General features: G+C 38.7%; 1 protein-coding gene across 1 annotated transcript in view; it reads left to right on the plus strand.

The window, feature by feature from the left end:
* Window positions 1-983: 983 nt before the first annotated feature.
* Window positions 984-24,939, plus strand: part of LOC145657964 (uncharacterized) — a 73,110-nt gene continuing 49,154 nt past the window's right edge. The window contains exon 1 of the mRNA XM_081714844.1: window positions 984-997. Within this exon, the coding sequence (XP_081570970.1) occupies window positions 984-997 (14 nt within the window). The remainder of the gene's footprint in view (window positions 998-24,939) is intronic.

Below are 24,939 nucleotides of genomic sequence, written 5' to 3' on the forward strand. Positions count from 1 at the left end.
CACCCGGAGTGGTCCATGGGTCCCTCAGAATTCTACCACAATAGTCTGTGCTGGTTATGTCTCTCCTCACCCTGTGCTGCTTGGCATGGGGAAGTGTATACACCTGCGTCCTTGTGCGCACTACAGCTGGATAACAACAACCAGTCCAGTTCTGTGGCAATTCACCATAGGCCACCGAACCACCGACCCACATTACATTCCAATACCCCTGCAGGGTTGTCATGGAGCAATTCCACAGGGAACTGCTATTGGAGTCACTGCAAGTGCCATTGCTGTGCACCTGCACATAATCGATGCATCTGGACCAGACTTCCGGCACCTGCTGCTTCATCTGCTATACAAATATCTCACCCTTACTAGCTGCCACATGCAGCATCATTTTCGGTGGTGCGGGGTTAGTGGGACTGGGACAGTTTGAGGTCTGGTTAATAACCTGGCACATAGAGATTGTCATATTCACTTCTCCTTCGTCTGCGTTTTTCAGAGGGATTACAGTCCTTGGAACACTGGTGTGCTGGCACACCAGGTACTCTTGCTCGATATGTTGGGCATGCACAAGGGCTGACATACACGCTGTATTTTGTTGGCATTTAGCTGCTAATCATTCTGCTTCAGTGGCGTTGGGACCCTGAAATGGTAACAAGTCTTCTCATAAGTCATGGGATTCTTCATCCATATTAATATTCAGTCTATGTTCTGACTGTGTTAGCTGTGTCTGATTTTCTCTACCGTCTCTTGACGGTTCCGAGTGTCGAAAGGGTAGGCCTTGCCTTTAACACCCTACTCAACACAGTTCCGACCTAGTCTGTTTGGGTGCTGCTGCTTGGAGTTGGGGCTGGTGTCGGAGCCTTCTTACAGTGTGTGTGATGTACCCAGGTTCCTCGTCCTTCTATTTTGACAGCAGTGTGGGTTGTTAACAGGAGGTTCTAGTTGTCTCCACCTCGTGCCTTCAGTGGCGGTAGCCCCTGACTGAATTTCCCGTAATGTGGCCTGCGGGGTAGCAGCAGTTTCCTGTATTTCTTGCACAGCGGTTTTAGTTGCAGCTGCCTTTGCTACTCTATCTGCAAAAGTATTCCCCTTGCTGATTTGGTCTTCTGTAGTCCTGTGAGCTGCACACTTAACAACTGCAATTGTCTTTGGCAGCGAAATGGCTTCTAGCAAGATGGTGATGTCTAATATATTTACCCGAGCTTGTCAGGAATTGCCTATGTTTCCATATGGCTCCAAAATCATTAACAGTTTTGTCTGCAGCTAGTTTGCATGCTTCCGTCAGTGCTACTAGTTCAGCAGCCTGCGCTGAATAGGAGGATGGTAATACTTCTGTTTTAAGTATTTCATGATCTGTTACTACCACGTATGCTTCCCTATTGACCCCTGTGTCGTCCCTGCATGCTGACCCATCCACATTGAGGCATAGGTCTGGGTTACTTATGGCTTCTTCAAAGAGATCAACCCGCGGTATATATACTTCAGCTAAGACTGCTGTGCAGTCTTGTGGATCTCCATCCTCCTCCGTAGGAAGGAGTGTAGCTGGGTTCAGTGTTATACACCTTTTGACAGTTATATTAGGCATATCTAAGAGGGTGGTGTGGTATCTCAGCTACCACTGGGCTGATAAGTGTGACACTCTTTGGTCCTGCAGTATTCGGTGTAATGCGTGTGGGACTAAAACAGTAAGAGGGGAGTATGCCACTATGGTTTAGGTAGCGAAATTATGGCTTGTGGTCGGTTTTGAGACAGCTTGTGTGTATTTCCCCCTTTAATGATATGCCCCAAGAACGTCACTTCCTCCTTACAATTCTGTAATTTTGCTCTACTAGGTCAGTTACATGTATGTTACATCTGAAATATTTCCATGAGCTTTTATGCAACATACTAAACAAAGGTTAGGAACAGGCTAAGTCAAATCAGGCTAACTCTCAGCAGGTCAAAAGTACTTCAGACTGCAAACTATGATCTAGTATTTTATCACATTTTATCATAATTGTAACACAGGGAGGCTTGGCAGGATACAAAAGAAGAGCAATGATGCATACAACGATGTTTATTTAGAGACATGGAAGACAACGTAGCACTAAGGCTATCGTGGGATCAAACACTGACAACGTTAACCTTTACACAAAGGACTTATATACGCAAACAATAACAACACAATGAAGGGCAGCCGTGAAACACAAGGGAGCATGGCCACACGGATGAACACACACACACACACACAAGCAAACACACACGGGGAGACGTTTGGGGGGGGGGGGGGGCGTACCATGACAAGAATATGTTCACACATGCTCGCTCGCTCGCTCTCTCTCTCTCACTGTCTCTCTCCCCATCCCTTCAGCCTTTGGGTTTCAATAATACCCCCAGGGCAGACAGAGCCACTATTCAAGCAATGTAATATTCTTTAATATTCTACTCTGGCTCCTCCTACCTCTGCAATGACATCCTCAGCTTTTATTTCAGTGGGTGGCGTGTGATGTCATAATGCAGCCGCATCAATTAAGCGATTATGATGTAGTCAAAGAACAGATTTTTCAAATGAACAATTTCTGTGACCCATTTTTAGACTACAGATCACAGATAACGGGTACACTAAATTTATTATGGGTCAGTGCGGTAGTTACAATTGCAATCCAAGACGCAAGGAACATGTTCCTTCTGAGAAATATGAAAAGGAAAAGCACGGGATATTTGGTAAATATGGGAAAAAGAAAAACAAAAAAACACGAGCCCAGATCCCTGCCAGAATAGAGGATGACTTCTTTAAAGGTAAGTTCTGAGCACAGCCACCACTTGGATGAAATGTGTGTGTGTGTGTGTTTGTCTGAGAGAGAGAGATCTACGTAGAAGTGTTCTAAGTATCTATACAATGCTAATAAGACATTTTCTGTTACTTTTTAAACAGATACTAGAACAAATTCTTTAATGAAGAATGACTTCACTACTGAGGGAACTCAATCAGCCATAGTAAGTAAAGTAAAACCAAGACAAATGATTTAAAGCCATACTGTGGCAATGGACAAAAGCCACAAAAAATGGAAAAACAGCTATGGTGAACAGTGATGCTAATTGAATGCTTGTACTTAAGTACACTGAAATGTCTCTGAATATAAATTACAAATGCATTTCAACAAATGTTCGAGAATTTAATTAAAAACACTAATGTAAATGTATTTAGAATATATTTAGAACACATACATTTAGCATATGCAATCTTTGTCAGTTGCAGGAAAAAAAAAATACTGTTGGTGGGTTTTTTGTTTGTTTGTTTTACATTCTCCTTACTATAGAATTAACAGTCGACTGTTCGGTGACTTTGCATGCTGAGTTGTAACACTGATTATTAGTATAATTGTGGCAAGAATCAAAATCAACACTAGCTAAAATGACTGAATGCATTGGAATTTATTATTCCAATAGCACAATTTGAATGGGTCTACGGTACCTTAGAGTGTCAGGTCCTGTTATTTCTGTTGAACATTTGATGTTTGCGGGCACATTTTTAAATCATTAGGCCTGCAGGCTATGTGATTACGGCTATGCGATAAAAATTGTATTTGTTTCCTTTCCAGTCCAATTCAAATTATAAATTACAAATGTATCAAAATGTAATTAAAGTCATATTTCAATTAAATGTATTTAAATACTGTTCAACAATATTTCTACTCATATCTACAGGTGGAACCTAAAAATATGAATATCAATGAGAGGGATAAGTGTATTGAGGACCTGGAAGCCGTGTTTGCTAAAGTGAGAAAGTCTGCAGTGGAGCAGAGCAATCCTAACGCTTGTTTTCCATAAATTCTCACAATGCTATGAACTATGCATTTCAAGTAGATGTAATTAAATATTGCTTAACACTGTTTCTCTTCATAGTTGGAGGTGAAACTGAATTCTTTTATAAAGATGGAATATGGTTCCTGTGAATATGATATGGGCCAACTGATTGAGGAGATGGAATCCACAGTTGCTAGAGTGAGAAAGTCTGCAATGGAGCAGAGCAATCCTAACACTTGTTTTCCATAAATACTAACAATGCAATTAAATATGCATTTCAAGTAGATGCAATTAAATATTGCTCAACACTTTATTTGTGTCTGCAGGCGGCCAAACTGTTAGGATTAGAAGCCGTACTTGCTCGGGAGGATATGGCTGCATAACCTCTGATGACAGCAATAAAGAGCATTAAAAATACTCTGACATTTTTCAGTCTAATCCCTGCCTATGTTGTCTGCAACACAGTCAATTATACCATGGATAGTAATTATATCTTTTTTTTTTTTTGTCTCACAAACATTCTGAATGTAACATTTCCTACAGCTTTAAAAATACAATCACCATACTTGGCACCCACACTATTTTTTCCCTTCATGTCCACTTACATCTATGTGACTTAACAATCACAATTCATTTTTACACAATCAATTTCCAACCTCTATATATATATCGCTCGGAATTCAACAGACACCTGACTCAAGTATTTTTATTTTAATTTCCTCCATGTTGTTTATAATAGGCCTACAGTAAGAAATCCTTTTAAAGGTGATCGCCATTTCTACCACTGTATACTGTTGAAGCATACAAGTTTTTATTCAGTGAGAGATATGTCATTTATGGGGATTAGGTACAGCGTGTTTTGTTCAGGACATTCACGACGATATATGTTCTAAATGGGATTGTAAAATAACTAGCTAGCTAGCCATGTATTTAGACAGAACCTGAATTGTGTTACATGGGGATTTTTATCCTATGTTTTTAAGGCTGCATTATGTACAGCCTAGCATAAATAAATATGCAAGAATGCAGAGCATAAATAGTCCATAGTTTATTTTCCCTTCTATATAAGCCCGCAGGTTCATAGGTGACTAGCTTTTATAATGTCATGTGTAATTTGAGCATAATGGTGGAAACTTCAAAGAACAATATGGAAAAAAAGGAGGGTTGTTTACATAATTGCCCTTGAAAAAGTTTATAAGAATTAAACTCTTGTGTACCCCTCAGACATTCTCCAGAGGGTCCCTCAAAAGCATGTTTATATTTAAGTTGCAATAAAGGACAGGACCAGCTATTCTCTTCAACTAATTCTGATATCAAGTGGAAACAAGTTGTCAGGTTCTGGTCCGCACCGAACCAGGAACGCAGACACAGACACATACACACATATCCGCACAAATCACCTACCACGACCACTGCTCGGTTCACAATCACACACTTATCAACCATCACGATCACCTGCTTCTAATTAACTCTCTCCCTATTTAAACCCCTCATGTACCATCCTCCAGTGTTTCCCATTTAGCATACTGTGGACTAAAGCTGAGCATGTCTTCATGAGCTTCCCCACATCTGTGTTTTTAAAACTTTTTGGCAATGCTTTGTGTGACTAATATCCTGCCTTTTTATCCCTCACCCATGTCTTGCTCAGGTGTCAATATGTCACATAACTAAATTAGTGTTCTATTATTTTCTTAGTTTGTACAAGAAGTACAAATATGTAGCTATCTAACATTTATAATGTGTATTGTTTCTTATTTTGTTAACATTAAAATGTAAAACCAAGTGAAAACATTTAAATGTAAAAACAGGTTTGACACTGCTTTGGATCTAGTGAAAATACTAGAAGCTGTCAACACCATGACCTGAGCAGTCTGCATTTAACACATAGAGAGAGAGACAGAGACGATGTACGACAACAACCAAAGGTATTCAGATCTTAAGGGAATCCTTTCACTTAGTCTTCAATTATGCACTCCATAGATGTCATGAGGGACAGCCTCACAAGAAAGGAGGCCTGGTGCATGGCATGCAGTGGTGCCTATCATGCGAACACAGAGAGAGACAGAGACAAGGTAGCAGACAACAAGCAAACGTGTTCAACTGCTGTCAGGTCTTTCTCAGTAAACTTCAGAGAATGAAGTACAGGGCAAGCACTTGAACATGCACATGTTCTTCCCTGGATACAGACACTTTGCCTCAAAGACAGTTGCCTCACAGGTTTGTTCCAAAATGACTTCCCTTGTCCCTTATTCCCTTATGCAACAGGAATTGAAAAGAAAGGTGTGAGCAAGTATACCCTCCACTGACAAGCTCCTGTTGTTTAAGTGTGAATGGATTCTGTGACTTGAACAAGTCTGCTCCTTCTCTCATCCAATATAGAAATTGCTCACCGAACTACAATGAGTGAACAAGGTCTAATGAACTTGCTGTGAGAATGATCTCAGTAATTAACTCAAAAAGGATAGGCTCAGAAGTGATTTTTTTTTTTTTTAAGTAGGAGGATTTTGATATTTCAAGCTTGCCAGCAGAACTAGCTAGCCTAACCTGGGATGACAGCCAATGCACAGCATCACAGCTGGGGGAAACGGATGTGAAATGTCAGTTTAATCGGCAAGGCTCAAGGCAACAGGGTCCTGTCCCTTGACTTAGGTTGATCTAGAGGTATTTCAAGAAACTTCTCAAGCGCACTTTAGTGGCAAAGAACAATATTTTCACTTGAACAGGGACCACGGATTAAAAGTCTGATGCTCTACTGACTGAGCTATTCAGGAGAGAAGCAATATCAGAAACATTACAAGTGCAATGTACATGTATGCAAAGAAAATTGAGTTCATGTGTATCGCATTAAGATGTCAATCTGCCTATGGAACATAACACCTCTTACGAGGCTCGATTTTTGCTCTCAAGCTGCGATGGTTTTGTCATGTTGTCTAAGAGAAGAGGCTTTGGTCGGTGGAGTGAGTCTTTGATAACTAAGATTGTAACTAAGTTTGAAATTGCTCACCGCACTACATCGAGTACACAAGGTGTAATGAACTTGATATGAGAATGATCTCAGTAAGTAATTCAAAAAGGATAGGCTCATCATGATGCATTAGCTAACAATCGGCACTCATACACAAGTGTGAATGTTCAACATTCATTCAAGCATCTCGAGGTCACAGTCTGTAGTGTGTACAAAAGGAATCTAAAGGAAAGGTTTGAGCAAGTGCATCCTCCACTGATAAGAGATATAACTTTAGACTCCAATTGTAACATTAGAAAAAAAGATGTACATACAGTCCATTTGTTTAAAATGTTCTTTGATGTGAAGCTCATATTATTTTGCCCCCACTTACGCAGAACTTGATTGTTGGAAGAATACAACAGGGGAACTTTCAGTTGTACTTCACATCACTGACACTGTGTAGACTTTAACTAATGTACAGTTGTGTAGCTTTAGAGTTGTGTACAATTAGAGCAAGTGACCTAAGCAACATGTATTGCATACACAGTTTGCCTTAACAAACCTATCACTTCATCATGGTCAGAATATTTGTTATAGATACATGTAATGCTTCAGCATTGCTACTAGTTCTAATACACTCAAACTAGTGCACCAGAGTGGGTGATGGTAATGGTACTGTTAGAAGCAAACCTATATGACTGGGGTTGGGCTTCCACACACTGTCCCTTTCTCCCAATTCACAGAGCGGAAACGACTCGTTTTCAGCCTGTTTTTTTTTTTTTTTTACACAACCAATTTCCAACCTCTATAGATATCGCTTGGAATTCAACAGGCACCTGTTGCTACTGCACCTTTAAGACGGATGTAAGATAAATGAGCTCCTTTATGATTGGCTGCCCTGTATTGCGCTTCATTCAAAAGGTACTCAGAGCTGAAATGCCTGAGAAAGGCAATTTAAGTGGGTGTGCTAAACCTCTATAGGCTGAATAGGCAGAGATAGGTCAATAAAGTGTTCTTGTGACATTAGAAATACAAATTTCAAAAGGGGCATTTTTGGCAGCTTAACTGACATAGTTAAGAATTTTAACATTTAAAATATATATATTAAAAGGAGAATGTTACTTATTTCACTCTGACTGTAAAACAGTGCATATTTTGTTAAATGGGATTTCCATCCCATGTTTTTAAGGCTGCCTTATGTATAAATAAATAGGCAAGAATAGGTCAGTCTTCCATTCTGTATCACATACCTACCCTTGATAACACCGTGGTAACTGGAAAAAAAACAACCCTTTTTACTCAGTTGTCACTACTTCCAATAGACTTCACGCTAATCTCATAGAAGTCCGCCCCTTTCCGTGTCCTCCGGAAACTGCACTTCCGTTGTGTTGTGACAGGATTTGTTCCTGAAGTTGTATGCGTTTTCTGAATTTGCACCGCATTTCTAAAGTGTGTTACCACTTTGATGAATATGCTTTGTGTATTTGCAGCACGATGGGTTTTCCAGGACACCGTAATTTATGCATGTTTAATTCCATCTTTTATTCACGTACTAAGCCCAACTCTATAGGCTAATATTTATAAAACCGAGATAACCATAGAAACGTCTTCATCTGTGCTTGATACTTTCACGGAAAAACGGAACTGCTGCTTGTCAAGCTTGTTTCATCAGGTTTTATATCATCGTCATGACGTGTTTGAATTGATCCCAGGCATATGCAGTCCTCATCAAAATCCATGCATGTCCTAGGCTGTGAGTAAGGTATGTTCTCTCTCTGGTCACAGTTGGCAAATAAATTATGCATATAGATTGTGGGGAAAACACTTTAGCACGTGTTCTCCAAAGAAGTGTCTTAATATGAGCTATCTAGCTAGTTCCAATGTCAACTGTAATCATAACACTGGGTTTCTCTCTGTGCTCAGGTGTCTTATTCGCATGCCAGTAACATGTTAGCGATATTGCAGTAGTGTGAATTTTTATGTTGCCCGTGATGAAAGGTGACAGGAAATAAAAATCCAAACATTTTTTTTGTTCAGGTCTTTTTAACGGTCATAACCGACACATATTTATCTAACAAAAAATCAGGTTCCTGAGTACCTAAAATATGTCACCATTTTAGGAAGCAGGAAAGCAGGGCTGCTTACAAACATGACATTAGCAAATTATTTTTGGGATATTTTCATTTATGATTTTCCCCTTTTTGTTGTTTGTTAGCTTTTTTACTTTCATTTTTTGTAGGGACTGTGATATATATTTTGTTATTTGAATGCATAATATAGGTTTGGGGCTCCCACAGACACTTGTGTATATACACATATTAGGGGAGATTTTTTCATTGGTTTGTATATGTTTTTGAAGGAATGCACATAGTTCTTATGTTTGAGCCACTTTAAAGATATTTTTTGACTTGTATCAGAAAGGAATGCAAGCATTTATTCATATCAACATTTTCCTTGCAGAGTCATTTCAAAGACGATGCAACAGAATAGTTTTGCTTTTCTATTCTGTACTTTGTTTATTGACAGGTAATTCCACCCTCAACTTTTTAGGGTGCCTCCCCATAATTGCTCAGCTCTTCTGTGTAATAAAAGCAGGATTGGTTTGTATATCACATTGGTGTAGGTCATTTTCACTTGTTATATAAAGAACATTCTAATGGCTTTGGGGGAGACAAACCAAATTAGTCCTTTATAATTGTAATTATATATTACTTTGCTTCATAAGAAGTTTGTAATTATTCCTGTTATTCATCAACTTAGATACCGTGATTTACTGGGGTAGGTCAAATTAAAAGATAATTGCCTGCTTATATTAGGTAAAGAAAGTTTTTTATGTCATAGTTTTCACTTACTATGATTGGGACAATACATCTTTTACATGAGGATGGATTTTATCAAAGCATGCTACATTTGTTACTGTTTTCACTTGAACAAGGAAAATCATACTCAAAACAGATATATAAGTGGACAGTCAGGGTGAAATAAGTAACATTCTCCTTTTAATGTTATATTTTAAAAAAATATTAAAGGTCTTAAGTATGTCAGTGTTTTCGTTAGTCTTTTGGCCAATGTTTTTTTTAAAAAGAGATAAGGAGATACCAGAACAAAATAGAAAAGCAAATAATAGAGGAAGATGGCATGGGATGGAGGGATGGAGGGATGATAAAAGACAGGGGTAGTAACGGATAATTTATTCTATTCTCTCAGCTATTCTCTTTAACTAATTCTGAAGTCTGCATCTTTATTTTCTATTTGAATGTTAACTTTACGACTAGCTGATTGGGGATTTAGGAACGACACTAGCGTTGATTTTGATTCTAGCCACAGTTCTAGTAATAAGCAGTGTTACAACTCTGCATGCAAAGTCACTGAACAGTTGACTGTTAATTCTGTAGTAAGCATAATGCAAAAAATACAACAACATATTTTGTTGTGATTGAAAAAATTACGTCCTAAATACATGCGTTGTAAATACATTGACATTAGTATTTTTAATTAATTTCTAACATTCAGAGACATTCAGAGGTATTTCTATTAAGCCCAGAGTCAGCTACGTCTCCACTCTCTAATTACTCAATGAACCTCAATGGTCTCCCAATCACATCTTCTCTAACAGTTAAAGATCTTGGAGTTATGGATCCCAGTCTCTCGTTCGAAGCTCACGTAAATAAATAATGTTTCTAGGACCCCCTTTCTCCACCTTAGAAACATTTCAAAGATTAGGAGCATGCTCTCCACACATAATGCAGAAAAGGTAGTCCATGCATTTATTGCTTCAATATTGGACTACTGTAATCCCTTACTATCTAGCTGTGCTATTAAGTGCCTAAAGTGCCTAGCGAGTTCAAAATGCAGCAGCCATAGTTCTTAATAGAGCTAGAAAATTTGATCACATCAATCATATCTTAGCTACTTTACTTTGGCTCCCAGTAAAATTTCGTATTGATTATAAACTACTTTTAATAATTCCAAATGTGCATTAGACTTTACAGTAACCTAAGACAACCCTTTTGCATGAAGGGAACTGGTAACTATGCTCACACTCCATAATGTGCAAAAGATATTTAAAGTGTTGGACAGTCGAAGCATTATGTGTGCGTGTGCGTGATGTTATTAACGTGACAGTAAAAGCTTACCATTTTTAAATGGGGGCTGATCGACTTTCCATTTATGCAAGACTTATGTCAAGAGTACATGTCAAAAATTAGAGACGAAATGAGGTGCTAAATGCCGCAATTAGGCATACAGCAGTCAAAGGCAATTTGGAAACACACTTAGAAAACAAAGATCATGATCTTTGATCATGATCAAACTTTCAAAAAGCTTATCAACGTGACGAGAATGTGAGGTTTAGGTTCATCTATAGTGTTACAGTATCAATGTGAAATATGGATATCGAGGTCAGCATCACGTAAGAATGTATATGTGTGAAACATCTTCGTCGCCATAAATGTTGTGTTGTTACATAATTAAGCAGTCCATCCAGTTTCATTTACTTGATTTATTAGCAACCTGTGTCCACTGTCTAACTCAAGTATTTTTATTTTTATTTCCTCCATGTTGTTTATAATAGGCCTACAGTAAGAAATCCTTTTAACTGATTAATAATTAAAAAATATCTTTCTTGACTATAAGAATATAGCTTAACCACTAGAAAGATTAAACATCCAGTGAGGGTGTATCCTGGCATGTTAATGTAAAAGGCAGCTCCTACTGGATTTGGGGAAATGTGAGGTTTAGGTTCATCTATAGTGTTACAGTATCAATGTGAAATATGAATATTGAGGTCAGCATCACGTAAGAATGTATATGTGTGAAACATCTTCGTCGCCATAAATGTTGTGTTGTTACATAAAAAGCAGTCCATCCAGTTTCATTTACTTGATTTATTAGCAACCTGTGTCCACTGTCTAACTCAAGTATTTTTATTTTTATTTCCTCCATGTTGTTTATAATAGGCCTACAATAAGAAATCCTTTTAACTGATTAATAATTAAAATATATCTTTCTTGACTTTAAGAATATAGCTTAACCATTAGAAAGATTAAACATCCAGTGAGTGTGTATCCTGGCATGTTAATGTAAAAGGCAGCTCCTACTGGATTTGGGGAAAGATTAGTAAAAGATTTCAAGTATCTGCAAAGCAGAAAACTGCCTATTCAACAGGCATGAATGATGTGCTACAGAAGTAGTTGTTTTATTTGCATAGCCTAATTAATATCATTAGATCAAGTTCTATATTACCTATATTGTTATATTACAATTTTGCTTTTGCTTTTTTGCTTCACAGTTGTTACACATAATTGCTGCACCTGATACAAGGATAGGAATTTTAATTTATTCATACTGGATATAAGAATCATTAATGGCTGCTGAGTGAAGAACTTTCATTGAAAATTCAACCACCAATTTTTTTTTTATTTTTATTTTTTTTTTGTAACCAGAAACAGGGCACATCAGCCAGGAATACATTCCAGCTCTGTTTTAGAACACTGGCTGTGATTCATTACATTTTGGCAATTGTGAAAACAAACTGGATGATACTTCTAAAAGTAATTGTGTTTGCAGTTTATTTGCACAGTTACATGAACAACACTGGTAGCATAGTCAACAGGCTTGATGGTTTTCCAGTGCACGACACCGTGATACCAGGGCTGGCCCAAGCCTGTGTGGGCCCCTATGCAGAAATCTGAGCTGCCACTGACATAACATTGGTAAAAAAACAAATAGAAATAAATACATGGTCTTTGGCACCCTCTTGGCGGCCTTAGCAGGCTCTCATTTTGCTTATATGGTGGGACAATTGTTCTGCTGTTATCCTACCTATTGAGCAGTCCTACCTAGATTTAATGCACTTATGTACATCACCCTTAGTCCAGGTTTCTGGTGTTTATTTTAGATGCATTTTTGGTTGTATATATTATAATTAGGCTACTGTGGACAATTGTATACCGTATAGCTACAGCACCTGTACTTCACACACATGTAGTAATCGGATCTAGAAAGTTGCCAACCCTATTAAAATATTAGGTTTATAGTATAATATTTGAATCAAACAGACAAAGCATTAATCACAATCATTTGCATGATGATTAAATCTTGAACGAAAAATGTATCAGAGAGCTGTAGTGTTTTTCACAGACACACACCCAATTAAACTGTGCTTGACCATTTCTTGCCCTCTATATCATTCTCTGCAGTTTACTGAGAAAGACCTGACACTGGGTAATGCCATTGTCTATTCGAAGGCCAAAACAACAACAATCTTGGTTATCAAAGATTCACTCCACCCTGACCACAGCCTGTTCTTTTAGAAGCTATGCAAAAACCACCATCGCAGCTTGTGAGTACAAATCTAGCCTCTTAAAAATACTCGCCTGGAATTAAACCTAGTAGAGTTCCACAACGAGGTGCAATTTGTAAAATGACGTCTTTTTCTCTCAGAGTTAGAAATCTGCAGAAATAAATACATCAGTTAAATGTTTAAATATGTAGGTTAGAAATCCAAGTATAAAGAGCAGATATATTATCTGTGCTAATTAATGAATGTATTTAAAGTATACATTTAGTAGGCCAAAAAATAGAACTCGTATGTAAATCATATCTAAATATTTTTATTTAGAGTAAATTACATGCGACATTTTGAAGATTTTGATTTTTTGGCCTGCTACCACCACACCGCCTCATCGGGAACTGTTACACTTTATTTTTTATTTATTTTTATTTATAACTTAAAAATAATCACCTGGAATGTAAACCTAGCCGAGGTCCACAACGAGGTGCAATTTGTAAAAGGACGTTTTTTTTCTCTCAGAGTTAGAAATCTGGAGAAATAAATATATGAATTTATTACCCCCCATCAGTGGACCTTTAGAGCTTTATTATTAAAAATAAGACAGACAGATGAAAAGACAAACGCAAAATGTATATATAATATTTTTAAGTATTCGCCATCTGCACCATTACAGGAATGATGTGTGTGTGTGTGTGTGTGTGTGTGTGTGTGTGTGTGTGTGTGTGTGTGTGTGTGTGTCTGTGTGTGTGTGTGTGTATGTATGTATGTATGTATGTATGTATGTATGTATCTATGTATATGATTATGTGTGAGTACATGTATGTTGGATTGTATATGTACACGTATTAGAGTGTGATATTTATCGTTTATGGATTGGCTCTGTATGGATTTTATCAAAGGTGTCCAGTCTAGATTATTGGTTCTGTTATTTATTAATTCTGAGAATTATTCGATTGATATATATACTCTATCAATAGATTTTTCTATTGGGTGACACTAATATTATTTTTTGTTTTCCAGTTCATGAATATGTTTTTTTGTTTGTTGTTTTTTTGCAAGAATATTTTTATTATATCAATATAATAATGTTATACATAGTATCCTGTCATATTGGTTGATGATATGTCTCCTAGGAGACATAAAGATGGTGTTGGATGGATATGGTTATTTAAAGCATGGGATATGTTGGTGATGCACTATATTGGACTGTTTGCACTTGTGTAGCATGTTGTCTGTTGCACTGTTGTTTTTATGTTGCACCATGGCCCTGGAGGAACGTTGTCTCGTTTTTGTTGTGTACTTGTATATATACCTGAAATGACAATAAAACCACTTGAACTTGAACTCGAACTTGATGACGACTTGCCAAAATTGCTTGATAGGTGTGCTCTACCACGTGGCGTGAATGTAATCGTCAACTGTGATTTGAGTAAAGTATGTACAGATTGCTGAGCTTGTGAAACCAATTTTAAACATCCAATGTGTAGTATAATGTACTCTGTATTATTTTGTACTGAATGCATTGTAGGTTAGTGTTGCTGTCATGTGGTAATTATTATTACACATTTTAATCCAAACTGCAGCGTCGGGGGCTAGTAATAAATGTTCCTCCTATTGTCTCGATGGGAGAATAACTGTGAGATTTGATTTCACTATTATTTTGTATATCTTAGATAATAGGTTTTTTGTATTAAGAATGCTTGTTTATAAATTTTGATATCGATGTAGGTATCGGAATTGATTTTTGAACACATTGGTGATCTTAGCTGATGGTATTGTAGGAACTGGGGGCTTTCTATAGCATATTTTGGGGCTAGTTGTGGGCGTGACATGAAACAAGTCTTAGGATAAATATGTTTAAGGTTTGTAATGCCTTTTTCTATCCAATATGTAAAGTTTAATATTTTTGTTCATGGTAAAGCCTGGATTGTTCCAAATGGGAGAATGAATAGTTCGTGTGAGTGTGGAGTTTGATATCTTGTGGAATTTCCACCAAACTGTTAGTGTCATGGCCACCTTCAAACTGTTGAAACATGGATATTTTTGAATATGAGTCTGGGCACATTTGAAACACCTGCCGCAAACATTACTGACATTATATCTTGTTTATGTGATTGGCTGTGCTTCTCTAGCCACAAGTACTTTTTGATTTATTTATTTTTTAATTTGGTAATTTTATATATAACAGCAACAAATGACATCTTAAGTTTTATGACAAAATGTGCAAACAAACTGGTCTGAGAGGTGTGTAGCGGGATATGACTCAGTGCATCTCTGGTGCTGCTTTTGATGAGTACAGTGTCATAAGTGTGTCTGTCCAGCAGCGCAAACAGGGGATACAGCTTCTTCTCCCGGAGGTTTCCGATAAATATGTAGATATGTTAGTATGTAATAGAAAGACAGCTGTCCATCCTCATAGTCTAGGTACATGCCCACATTCCTGGGCAATTGTGTCAGGGGCAGAGGGGTCTCAGGCATGGTGCAGGTGTACGACTTCTGGTTGCTCCTCCAGAGCACCCAGAAACCCTCACAGTGGGTTTCTCAACTTGCTCAGACTCAAATCTCAATATCGGCATCCGAACCGTCTTAGAGAGGAACAAAAAACACAACTCATTTGATTAAATTGTTCCAGTATAAATATGGTTATCAAACATGCTTTTAAAAATATACTTCCATGGAGATGGTGCCCTACAGGGTAGTGTTGGAACAGTGTGTACAGGCTTAGTGTCATGTTGTGGCCCCGCCCCCTCCTCAAACATCTTGGTGTGTGTGTGTTCGTCTGTGTTGCCACACCCTCTCGTGCCGTTCACCTGTTCTCTGTTATGTGTAATCGGCTTGGGTGTATATATGTCTCGTGTGTCATAGTACGTGTGTTGGTGTTTGAGATGTGCATAGTATTTGAGCTTTGTTGTATGTTTTGCATGTTTGCAAAAATAAAAGTGCGTTTCATCGTGCCTCGTCCCCGCATCCTGCTTATCCTCGCAGCGTCACTACTAGACCACTTTAGATGTAACTTAGAACCTCCAGTGACCTCTGTATGTGTTTCTTTAGTTGTATGAGCTCCACTGGAGGACTCTGAATAGTTGACAATGGAAGAGGGGTATATCAGATTCACCCCTTCTGCGTCGGTGTGACAGATTAACACACTGCATTAACGTTTAGAAATAAAAACATATGGTAAACACAGTCTAGAAAATATTACCTTGTAACAATTCATTCAGTATATGAACTGTTTTCTGTGTCCTTATGTCTATAAATTAAAAGTAATAAAACATTTAAATGATAAATAAATTACAATGAATGTATAAATGTTCACAAATAAGAAACTACATTGGTCTGCACTTTTCTCCACAGATTCAAGGAACTCATGAAAGTTGGAAGCTATAAAAATACATAATACAGAATTATAGACTGACTGATGTGTGATGTTCTCATATCTAAAGCACTCAAAGCATTGATGTTATGTAAATGAACTGTGATCTGATTGGTTTAAGGAAATAGATTCACCTACTTTGAAGTTCAAGTTTTTATCAAAAGGTTAGAACTGGTTGACTATACTTTGTCTGTCCTGCAACAGGAAATTTAAACATTTATATCCAAAGTATTACGCGATAGAAATCAATTTAAGACTACCCGTTATTGACCGCTAGATGGCGGAAGATACGAAGAAATAAATGAGTCCAGAGCCTCCTGCCCGACTTTACGGTGAGACTCTGCTTTTACGTCATTAAAACGCTAAAGAAAAAAGGCCGCCATATTTGTAGTTCCACAACGTGAAAAGGCGTCATTTTGTATGCCGAAGAATGAATAAACACCATGCCATGCCTTGAAGACGACGAAATTGCAATTTATTTAGCTAGCCATAAGAATAAGAATAGCTGTTTAATTTACATAATCACAAATATAATGCATGTACATACAGCTACATTTCAGTCGATCAAAATGTTTCACGTATTTATAACCGCAACTTTATGTTACAGTGGTCATATCAGAGATTTACCAATATAAAACGCAACAGGTGTCGTGTTCTGTAATAGAACATTTTAACATTTATATCCATATTACACATAAGCAAGGTGTAATATAACCATATGTACTGAACAGACATGAACAGCCTGTGTATTGTGAAAATACATGTATGTGTCTTCTACAGCAATTACTGTGCCCTGCACACTTTAAGTTTGGCATGAAGTGTTTGCTTTTTCCAAAGCAAGTAATATTAAATTATTCTCATAGAATAAATTTCACAAAGACATGGACTTCTCGGTTGACCGTAGAAATATGTTTGGTTTTTTTTTGTATTTAATTTATTTAATGCGAATCGTATGTAGGTTACCACTGCTAAGCTTCACCAATGTCAAGGTAAGACCTCGAAAGGACGCAGAAAATTATTTTAATAACAGCTTCTGCTGATTTATTCAATAACTGTATGACACCGTTTGAGTGTACGTACCGACTGAAAACAAACTCAAATTATTAGAGACACTCTTACTGCGTCTCCACATTGAAACATATCAGTTAGTTAGCTAGGCTGGCTAACTAGCTTAGCTTTATTAGCTAGCTAAGATAATGGCGAAGAGGATTACGTTAAAGAACCCCCGGTCTACAGTTGTGCACATACAGGAAAATTAATGAATAGCATGGTAATACACGCATTTATTGGAACAGTTATGTAGCTAATATGCATTTGTAGTATGTGCGCCTGGCGTAGAAATGAGTCTTTGTTAGCCCATTAAGGCTATCTTAGCTAGGCTAGTTCGAGCAAGCTAAGTGCTGGTTGCTATGACAACGGGCTTGGTGTATTTTGCGAGCTTGTCAGCTACATAAGACAAGTGTTTATCGCTTTACTGCTGCGGTGAACTGTTATTATTGTAACACTCTGCTAATGCCAGATGTGTAGAATAACTCACTAGTGATGTTTACTTCGAGACTTTGGCAGTTTTAAGATGGCTAGAAAGCGAATGAGCCAGCTAGCTGTCCAAGCTAACATGCAACCTTCTGTACATCCCGGGTACTCCCAGCCCTTATCAGGACCTCACAGTTCCCTTTGAGAACTCCCTGGTATCACGATCATAACTTTGGACAACCAGTTGTCATTCTCAACTCATGTTTCAGATTTCCCCTTTGTAACATACGAAGGATTCGGCCCCTTCTCTCGCAGGAAGCTACCCGGGTGCTTGTGCGGTCTCTTATGATCTTAAAGATGAACTACTGCAGCTTACTACTTGCTGGTCTAGTACTACTCTAGTACTTATTGTTTATTGCACTTATCAATGTTTAAGGTAGACCTTATGTATTTCGTACTTCTTGTTAGGAACTGGTTCAAAGTGACAAGTCCTTCAGTTTCGATCTCCTCCAAGTTACCCTCTGCCCTCCGTCCTCTGTAGCCGGATCTGGGGAAGTCAAGAGACACTGACACCAAGGTAGTGAATGAAGAGAGTTCAACTTTATTGAGGAAAGCACAGAGTATATATGTGTCTTATATCTACTATCTAAATCTACAGGATGACGGGGAAAAGTGAGGCATGTTCTGAGGGTCTATGTAGAAAGGAAAGAGACAAGGTTATTAAAAATTAGATGTTCTTGGCATGAACGACCCACGAGCTGTTCCCGTACCCGCCATGAGGTACTCCTGTGCTTAAAGAGAGACAGGGAGAGAAAGAAAGAGAAAGGGAGGGGTAAAGGAGACAAGAAGAAGGAGTGGAAGACCTCGGGCGACCAGCTCGCGGTCAAGCCGCCATTTCATGGCTGATAGGCAGAGACCTTGTGTTGGGTGCCTGAAGACAGAAAGGCTCCAGTATCTAACAATAATAATAATAACAATAGATGTAATATATATAAATAAAATGTTTCTCTCATACTCAAGGTCGCTTCACATAATTCATACGACATAGAACAGTTAACAAATGAAAAAACAGAAACCCTAGAGACAGGAGTCACTGCTGAATAAAAACAAAGCATAGAGGGCATGAGTTCATGCTGGATTTACATTTAGCAGACACATTTTTATCCAAAGCAACTTACAATTATGACTGAGTACAACTTGAGCAATTGAGGGTTAAGAGCCTTACTCAGGGGCCCAGCATTGGTAAGTTGGCAGTGGGGGGGCTTGAAGCAGCAGCCTTCTGATACCTTAACCACTGAGCTACCACTGGAAAAAAAAAAGCTAACCCTAGCAGACCAGCTCTACTGTCCATCCTGCTCTCCAATGTCTGTTCCCTGGTCAACAGGTCAACTCTAGCATAGCACCCAACGCGAGTGTAGAGACTGTTGTGCTTTAGTTTTCACAGAACTGTGGCTCAGTGACAGAATTCCTGACACTGAGGTAACAAAATGAAATTATTTATGTAATAATATGATGGCAGGAAGTGTAAAAGACCAAATTAGGCTGCATGTAGACATCTGAAAATCGGTAAGCAGGTAATTGTTTTATTCCTAAGAAATGTTATCTCGAAAAATGTACTGTACTTTAAGAATATTGGATGTTATAAAGTGATTTATTTGAGTATGCCAGTGTGGATTCTCCCGCGGGCCCGCTAGGGGGCGAAGTGCAGCATAAAGTTGGCCCTAAGATGCAGTAACCGTTAGTGAGCAAAGATAGCCATCAAGCTAGGATAGCTAACGTTAGCTAGTTAACTATTCATCCCATTAAATCACGCTTTTAATACTGTAAATGCTGTAATAATGTAAATAATTGTATATTTCCTCATTTATACATTTTGTAGCAGAGTTATGATCGTAGCTATTCCATGCTACAATCCACTGAACCAACGCTTAGCTTCCACCTCATACCTGCCCCTAAACAACTCCACACACACATCAGCTAAAATAAGGGTCTTTTATTCCATGATGTCTAAAGGTATCGGCGATCAAATCATTTATATGGCTGCATAAGTTTCACCAAACGGCGTCAAACTATTTATCTGCCTAACGGAAACGCAGTTTGACAGTTCAGACCTTTAAATGGTTAAAGGGTCTAACCTAGGTTAGCTATTTTAGCTACCTAACGAGGTAAGATAAGGAACGGGGTGTTTGCAGTTGTTCATTTTTACACCTTCCTGTGTGGTCCGTTTTCAGATATTACAGTTACGTTAACAATATTGTGAAAATTGTAAAGGATACTTTATTCATGTCCTCATTGTTCAAAATTGTATCGCTTTATCACAGCGATAAGCTAGTTAGCTAGCTAATAGTTGAGGTCAGCGAGTGTCTAACTCGGGGCTATAAACCATTCCTTGTGGAACCATTTCATTGTTCATCTTTCAACTTTGATCGTTTAGGTGCTGGTAGTTTGTTAGCTAGCTAACTGTTCAGAAATAGGAAACCTACTTTTGTATGATTTAGAGACCCAAATTCACAAACCTGTGGGTTTTCAAATTTATCGTTCTCTCTAAATAAGCAAAATGAGGTAAGCCATTACTACAGCTATCGGACTGTTTGAACTACAATATTCGACTGTTCATTTATTGTTAGTTAGATTAAATTAACTTTCATAAACATTCTTAATTAATAGAATGTGTTTTTTTAATGACTGATTAACTGTGTATATTTAACAGGAAGCTATTCATATAAAGTTTGAAGTTTGGTTTATTTGTCACATACATTTATTTGTCACTTTCATTTTTAGGCTGCAAAATGAAAGATCCTTGCTCACAATTTTATTTATATATATATATATATATATATATATATATATATATATATATATATATATATATATATATAATTACACACACACACTCCCTATTCAATGGGAAGAAACCAGTTCATGTCATTGTGAATTGCTGGTTCTGTAATCAAAACACTGAGGTTCCATATGGGAACAGAAACTGCTGGGACTGTCCATTCTGTGTGCAGTACAATGGCTTCTAAGAGGTATTGCTGTATTTGAGACATGGTGAGGACATATTTTAGTGAAAGTCTTCCAATGATGCACCCTTAACTGAACCATTTTATGCTGTTGCTGCTGTTAAAAAAAAATGCAGAATGGTGATTATAACGAACCGATCCTTGCACAATATATGGAGCACCTCAACCATGGGGTATCAGCTGGTGTCCCTGTGCTTGATGCATCCAAGACTCAACCAGACACTGAAGATCAAGCAGCTGGCTTCCTTCACTCCCAGAAAGGAAGTAGGTTTTCCATTTGAACTGTTGCCTTCTTAGTTAAGACATATGCAGGGTTGATTGCAGTGCCAGAGTTGTGAAACTATGCAAGGTAATGCATGTCCAGTGCTGGAATTAAGATCATAGCTGTAAATAGTCTCTGACTTGGGCAGAGATTGTGAGTGGGTCTTCAAGGGCAAACAGGATCTGATGGCCCACATGTAGTTTGATATTATTCCTAAATAACTAAGTTGACTGAGTTGACATGGCTATTTGAAAGAAGCTGATCATGTAAGCAGCAAAGACAAAATATCATTCTCTGACTAAGGATTTAGTTGACTCATGTTTAGCCCAACTAAACTGTGGTCCTGGCTGATTTTAGTTGGACTATTGAGCCACTGACTCATGCACAGAGTTCTCTGAGTATTTTGCAGTTTCTTACTCTACTGAGTTCTTACTGAGTATAACACCAACTTTGATGCATTTGTTTTCTTTTCACTGAACAAAGCCTTCAACCTTGACTGTGGTGACATGAATTCCAGATCTGCAGAGTGTTTTTTTCAGTAATGCATCTTTTGCCCATGCATTTTGATTGCAGTGTTAGGAGGTGATAACTGCTAATCAGAACGTTGGACAAGAGGGCTTATCCTCATGGCTCACTGACATTCATGTACAACAACAATCAATCTTTTCTTATTTATTTTTTTTCCAGTTGTAACAAACCGTTCTGCTGTTTTTTAACTTCTGTCAAATTTTTAATGGTTGTACAGGACAATTACGATGGAAATTGAGGTGTACAAGCACCACCTTGAACAGACCTACGAGTTGTGCGTGCCTGTCAGACCGCTGAGCAGTATGACATCCAGCCCCAGAACCAGCAGCTGCGGGCCCTGCTTTTCAACCACCAGCTCAGATGCAGCCAAGGTGCGGACAAAGCATTCATTAAGGTGAGTAATTATTGTCAATGGTTGTCTTAGAATGGTGCTGAAGTGCTTAAGATACTTTTTGGCGCCCCAACTCACACATCAATCTCAGAGGCAGATGGATTCCTGTCTCCTAGCCGCATCCCAACTTTTTGACCTGTACACATACTTGGATAAATGTTCTCTGTGAATACAAAACAGCAACATTTGTCTAGTGTACCGGAGACCTCTTGGAAGTTTTGTAGACAGACGAGGCCGGGCTGTGCTAGCTGAGAGAGACGATATTTGAGCTTGAATCTGACTAGCACATGCACAGAAGCATAGGGTATTATGAAGGCTCTGCATGATATCGTGACCCAAGGTTGAGCTTACAGTAGGTGGCCATATTGCCTCATATCAAGGGCAGTGTACGTTGGAAGACCATAGCAGAGACGTGTGACCGAACTATGTGCACGAGCGCATAACATGCCGCATTCCTTGTTTTCTCCCATTTTTGAGTGAAGCTAATTGATAGTGCCATCTGCCATCTCCTTTTAGAAAGCCAGTGCAGTGCCTTGGCTGTTGATGTGAGTTGTTTTGTCAAAGGAAAGAATTGAAAATGTGAGCGGTGATCTCCATGTAATACTTAGGCTTTAATGCCCTTTACCACTCATTCAGTGCTTGTCTGTGTTTATGTTTTCAGTGTTACAGTGTGATTTTATTTAGGTGAAATTTGTTTTCAGTCTATCTGCAGTAGTGCACTTAAAGGGCCAGGAAGGTTAGTGGAACACATTTGCTCTGCCTCTGACCTCACAATTCCACTGTAACAACAGTGTTCCGTCATTTAAAAAAAAACAAAACTTGTTTTGGTTTAAATTTGTTTAAAGATTTGTTTAAATTGTGTGTGCCAGTGTATGTGAGCGTGTTGAAGTCTCTCTGACCCTCCACACCCATTAGTGCGTTCTTCCACTAGCTTCTCTCTCGTTCCTGCTTCAATATTCAAGGGAGGATTGAGATCCATTCAGGTAATTTTGCAGTCTTCAAAAAATGCATTGAAAGACATTCCAGTAGCTCAGTGGTGCACCTGCGCTCCACTCTGCTCCCCAGTTCGGAGGATGCCAGCACCTATGTTTAGTCTTTTATGTTTAGTCTTTTTTAGTCTGTTTCTCTTTATTTCCTTTGGACTCCAGTGCTTTTTAATAATCTGTTTTGGACATGGTATGGCTGCTCCATTACCCAGGAGCCCATACAAAGGTTCATTTCTGCCTGCCTGCATAACTGCTGGAGGGAGGATTTTATGTCCAGAAAATGTTAAGATGGCAACAGCTCGGTGGGAGACAGTATGTGAGAATCACCTCTTAGGCTCATTTTACTGTTTCTCATGTAGAAGGAATTCCCTCACTATGTTCCCATTCTGAGCATCAAAGCCAACTGGGATGGGGATTTTGTCACATTCTGAATTCTAGCTCATGTCATATTTTGTCAGCATTGGCTTTGATAGACTCAGGTTATGAGTACAAATTTACATTCAAGATTAGTTGTCTTTTACATATATATCCCCTCTCCTGCAATCATGGCTAATTAGCTGCATCCGTCATTGTAATTGTTTAATTTTTCATGCTAGTTCAGTCACCCTTGTATTAGTGCCATGCATGTGAAACAGACTCTTGAAAGGTTTTCTTTTTGTATCTTGCATGCCTAGCATAATAGGACATTCAAAATCCCTTGAAAATTTTAAACTTTTTTTTTTATGTATATATCTCCTCAACATTCCCAGTACAACTGCTGTAGAGTCCACGACTCAACTCTTGACTAAAGTCTTCACTCCGAGCGTCTGAGCCGGCTGCTGCGGCATACGCCACGCTGCTCTGTGACCCTCACTCTCCACTCCTCTCCTCTCCCAGCTTTTCCAGATCCCTCAGATGCAGACAGCCCAGCCTGCCATTCCAAGTAACAGCGCTTCCTTTCGACCCGTGTCCAGCCAGCCCATCATGATGTTCCTGACACCCATGCCCTTCACCTCATCCCAGACCGGCCAGTACTACGTACTCCAGTACTACGTGCCTCAGGTACCCAGAGCAGAGAAAAGCGCCTGTGCAAATATGTACACAGTGTAGCAAATGGGTTGAAAATCTGTCTATAAACAGGTTGGCCAGCAATAAATAAACTGCTCCTAAAATGTGTAGATAAAAATATGTTTTATCTTGGAAGCAGAAATGAGAAGTTCTAGTTTAGTTTTTTTTCAGTGTAAAAACTAAATGTTTTTGTATTTTTTGTTTGTTTACCGCTTTGAATATCTCTTAGGAGTGTCCTATATGAATGGCCATGTCTGGTGCTAGGCCCTTTACCTCTGCTGTTCTGTTTCATTCTCAGTATCACCACAGTGGCCTTCCTTACGTGGGACATCCCCAGCAGTACTCCGTCCAGCCCACAGGACCCAGTACATTCTACCCTGGGTTCTTTCCTGCAGACTGCCCACTAGCATATGGTGAGTTTGGACTTCCCTTTCTCTACCCCCACCTGGGAAACCCACATGCGTGCTCTCACCGATAAAGAGACCTTTCTTCTGGGTATTCCCGCTGGCTGAAACTGGTTTTTCGTTTGCTCTCTAACTGAAACCAGTGCTTTTTTTTGGTCACCACTAGTGGCAGGGCCTTCATACTATCCTGGCCAGACCATATACACCAAATCTCCATCCATAATAGTGCATACAGCTCAGCAGCCTCCACCCACTAAGAGGGTAAAGAAAACAGTGAGTATTCCCCCTGCCTCAGAGGTGAAATTAATTTAATTGTGGATTGACTTAATAGATGCAAATAACTTGCTGTTCGCTAAGATCCGTATCCGAGACCCTAACCAGGATGGCAAGGATATCACAGAGGAGATCATGTCAGGAGTAGGCATTAGCCAGAACA

Source organism: Electrophorus electricus, chromosome 5 (assembly GCF_041902795.1).
Source record: "Electrophorus electricus isolate QZ-2024a chromosome 5, ASM4190279v1, whole genome shotgun sequence".
Taxonomy (NCBI): domain Eukaryota; kingdom Metazoa; phylum Chordata; class Actinopteri; order Gymnotiformes; family Gymnotidae; genus Electrophorus; species Electrophorus electricus.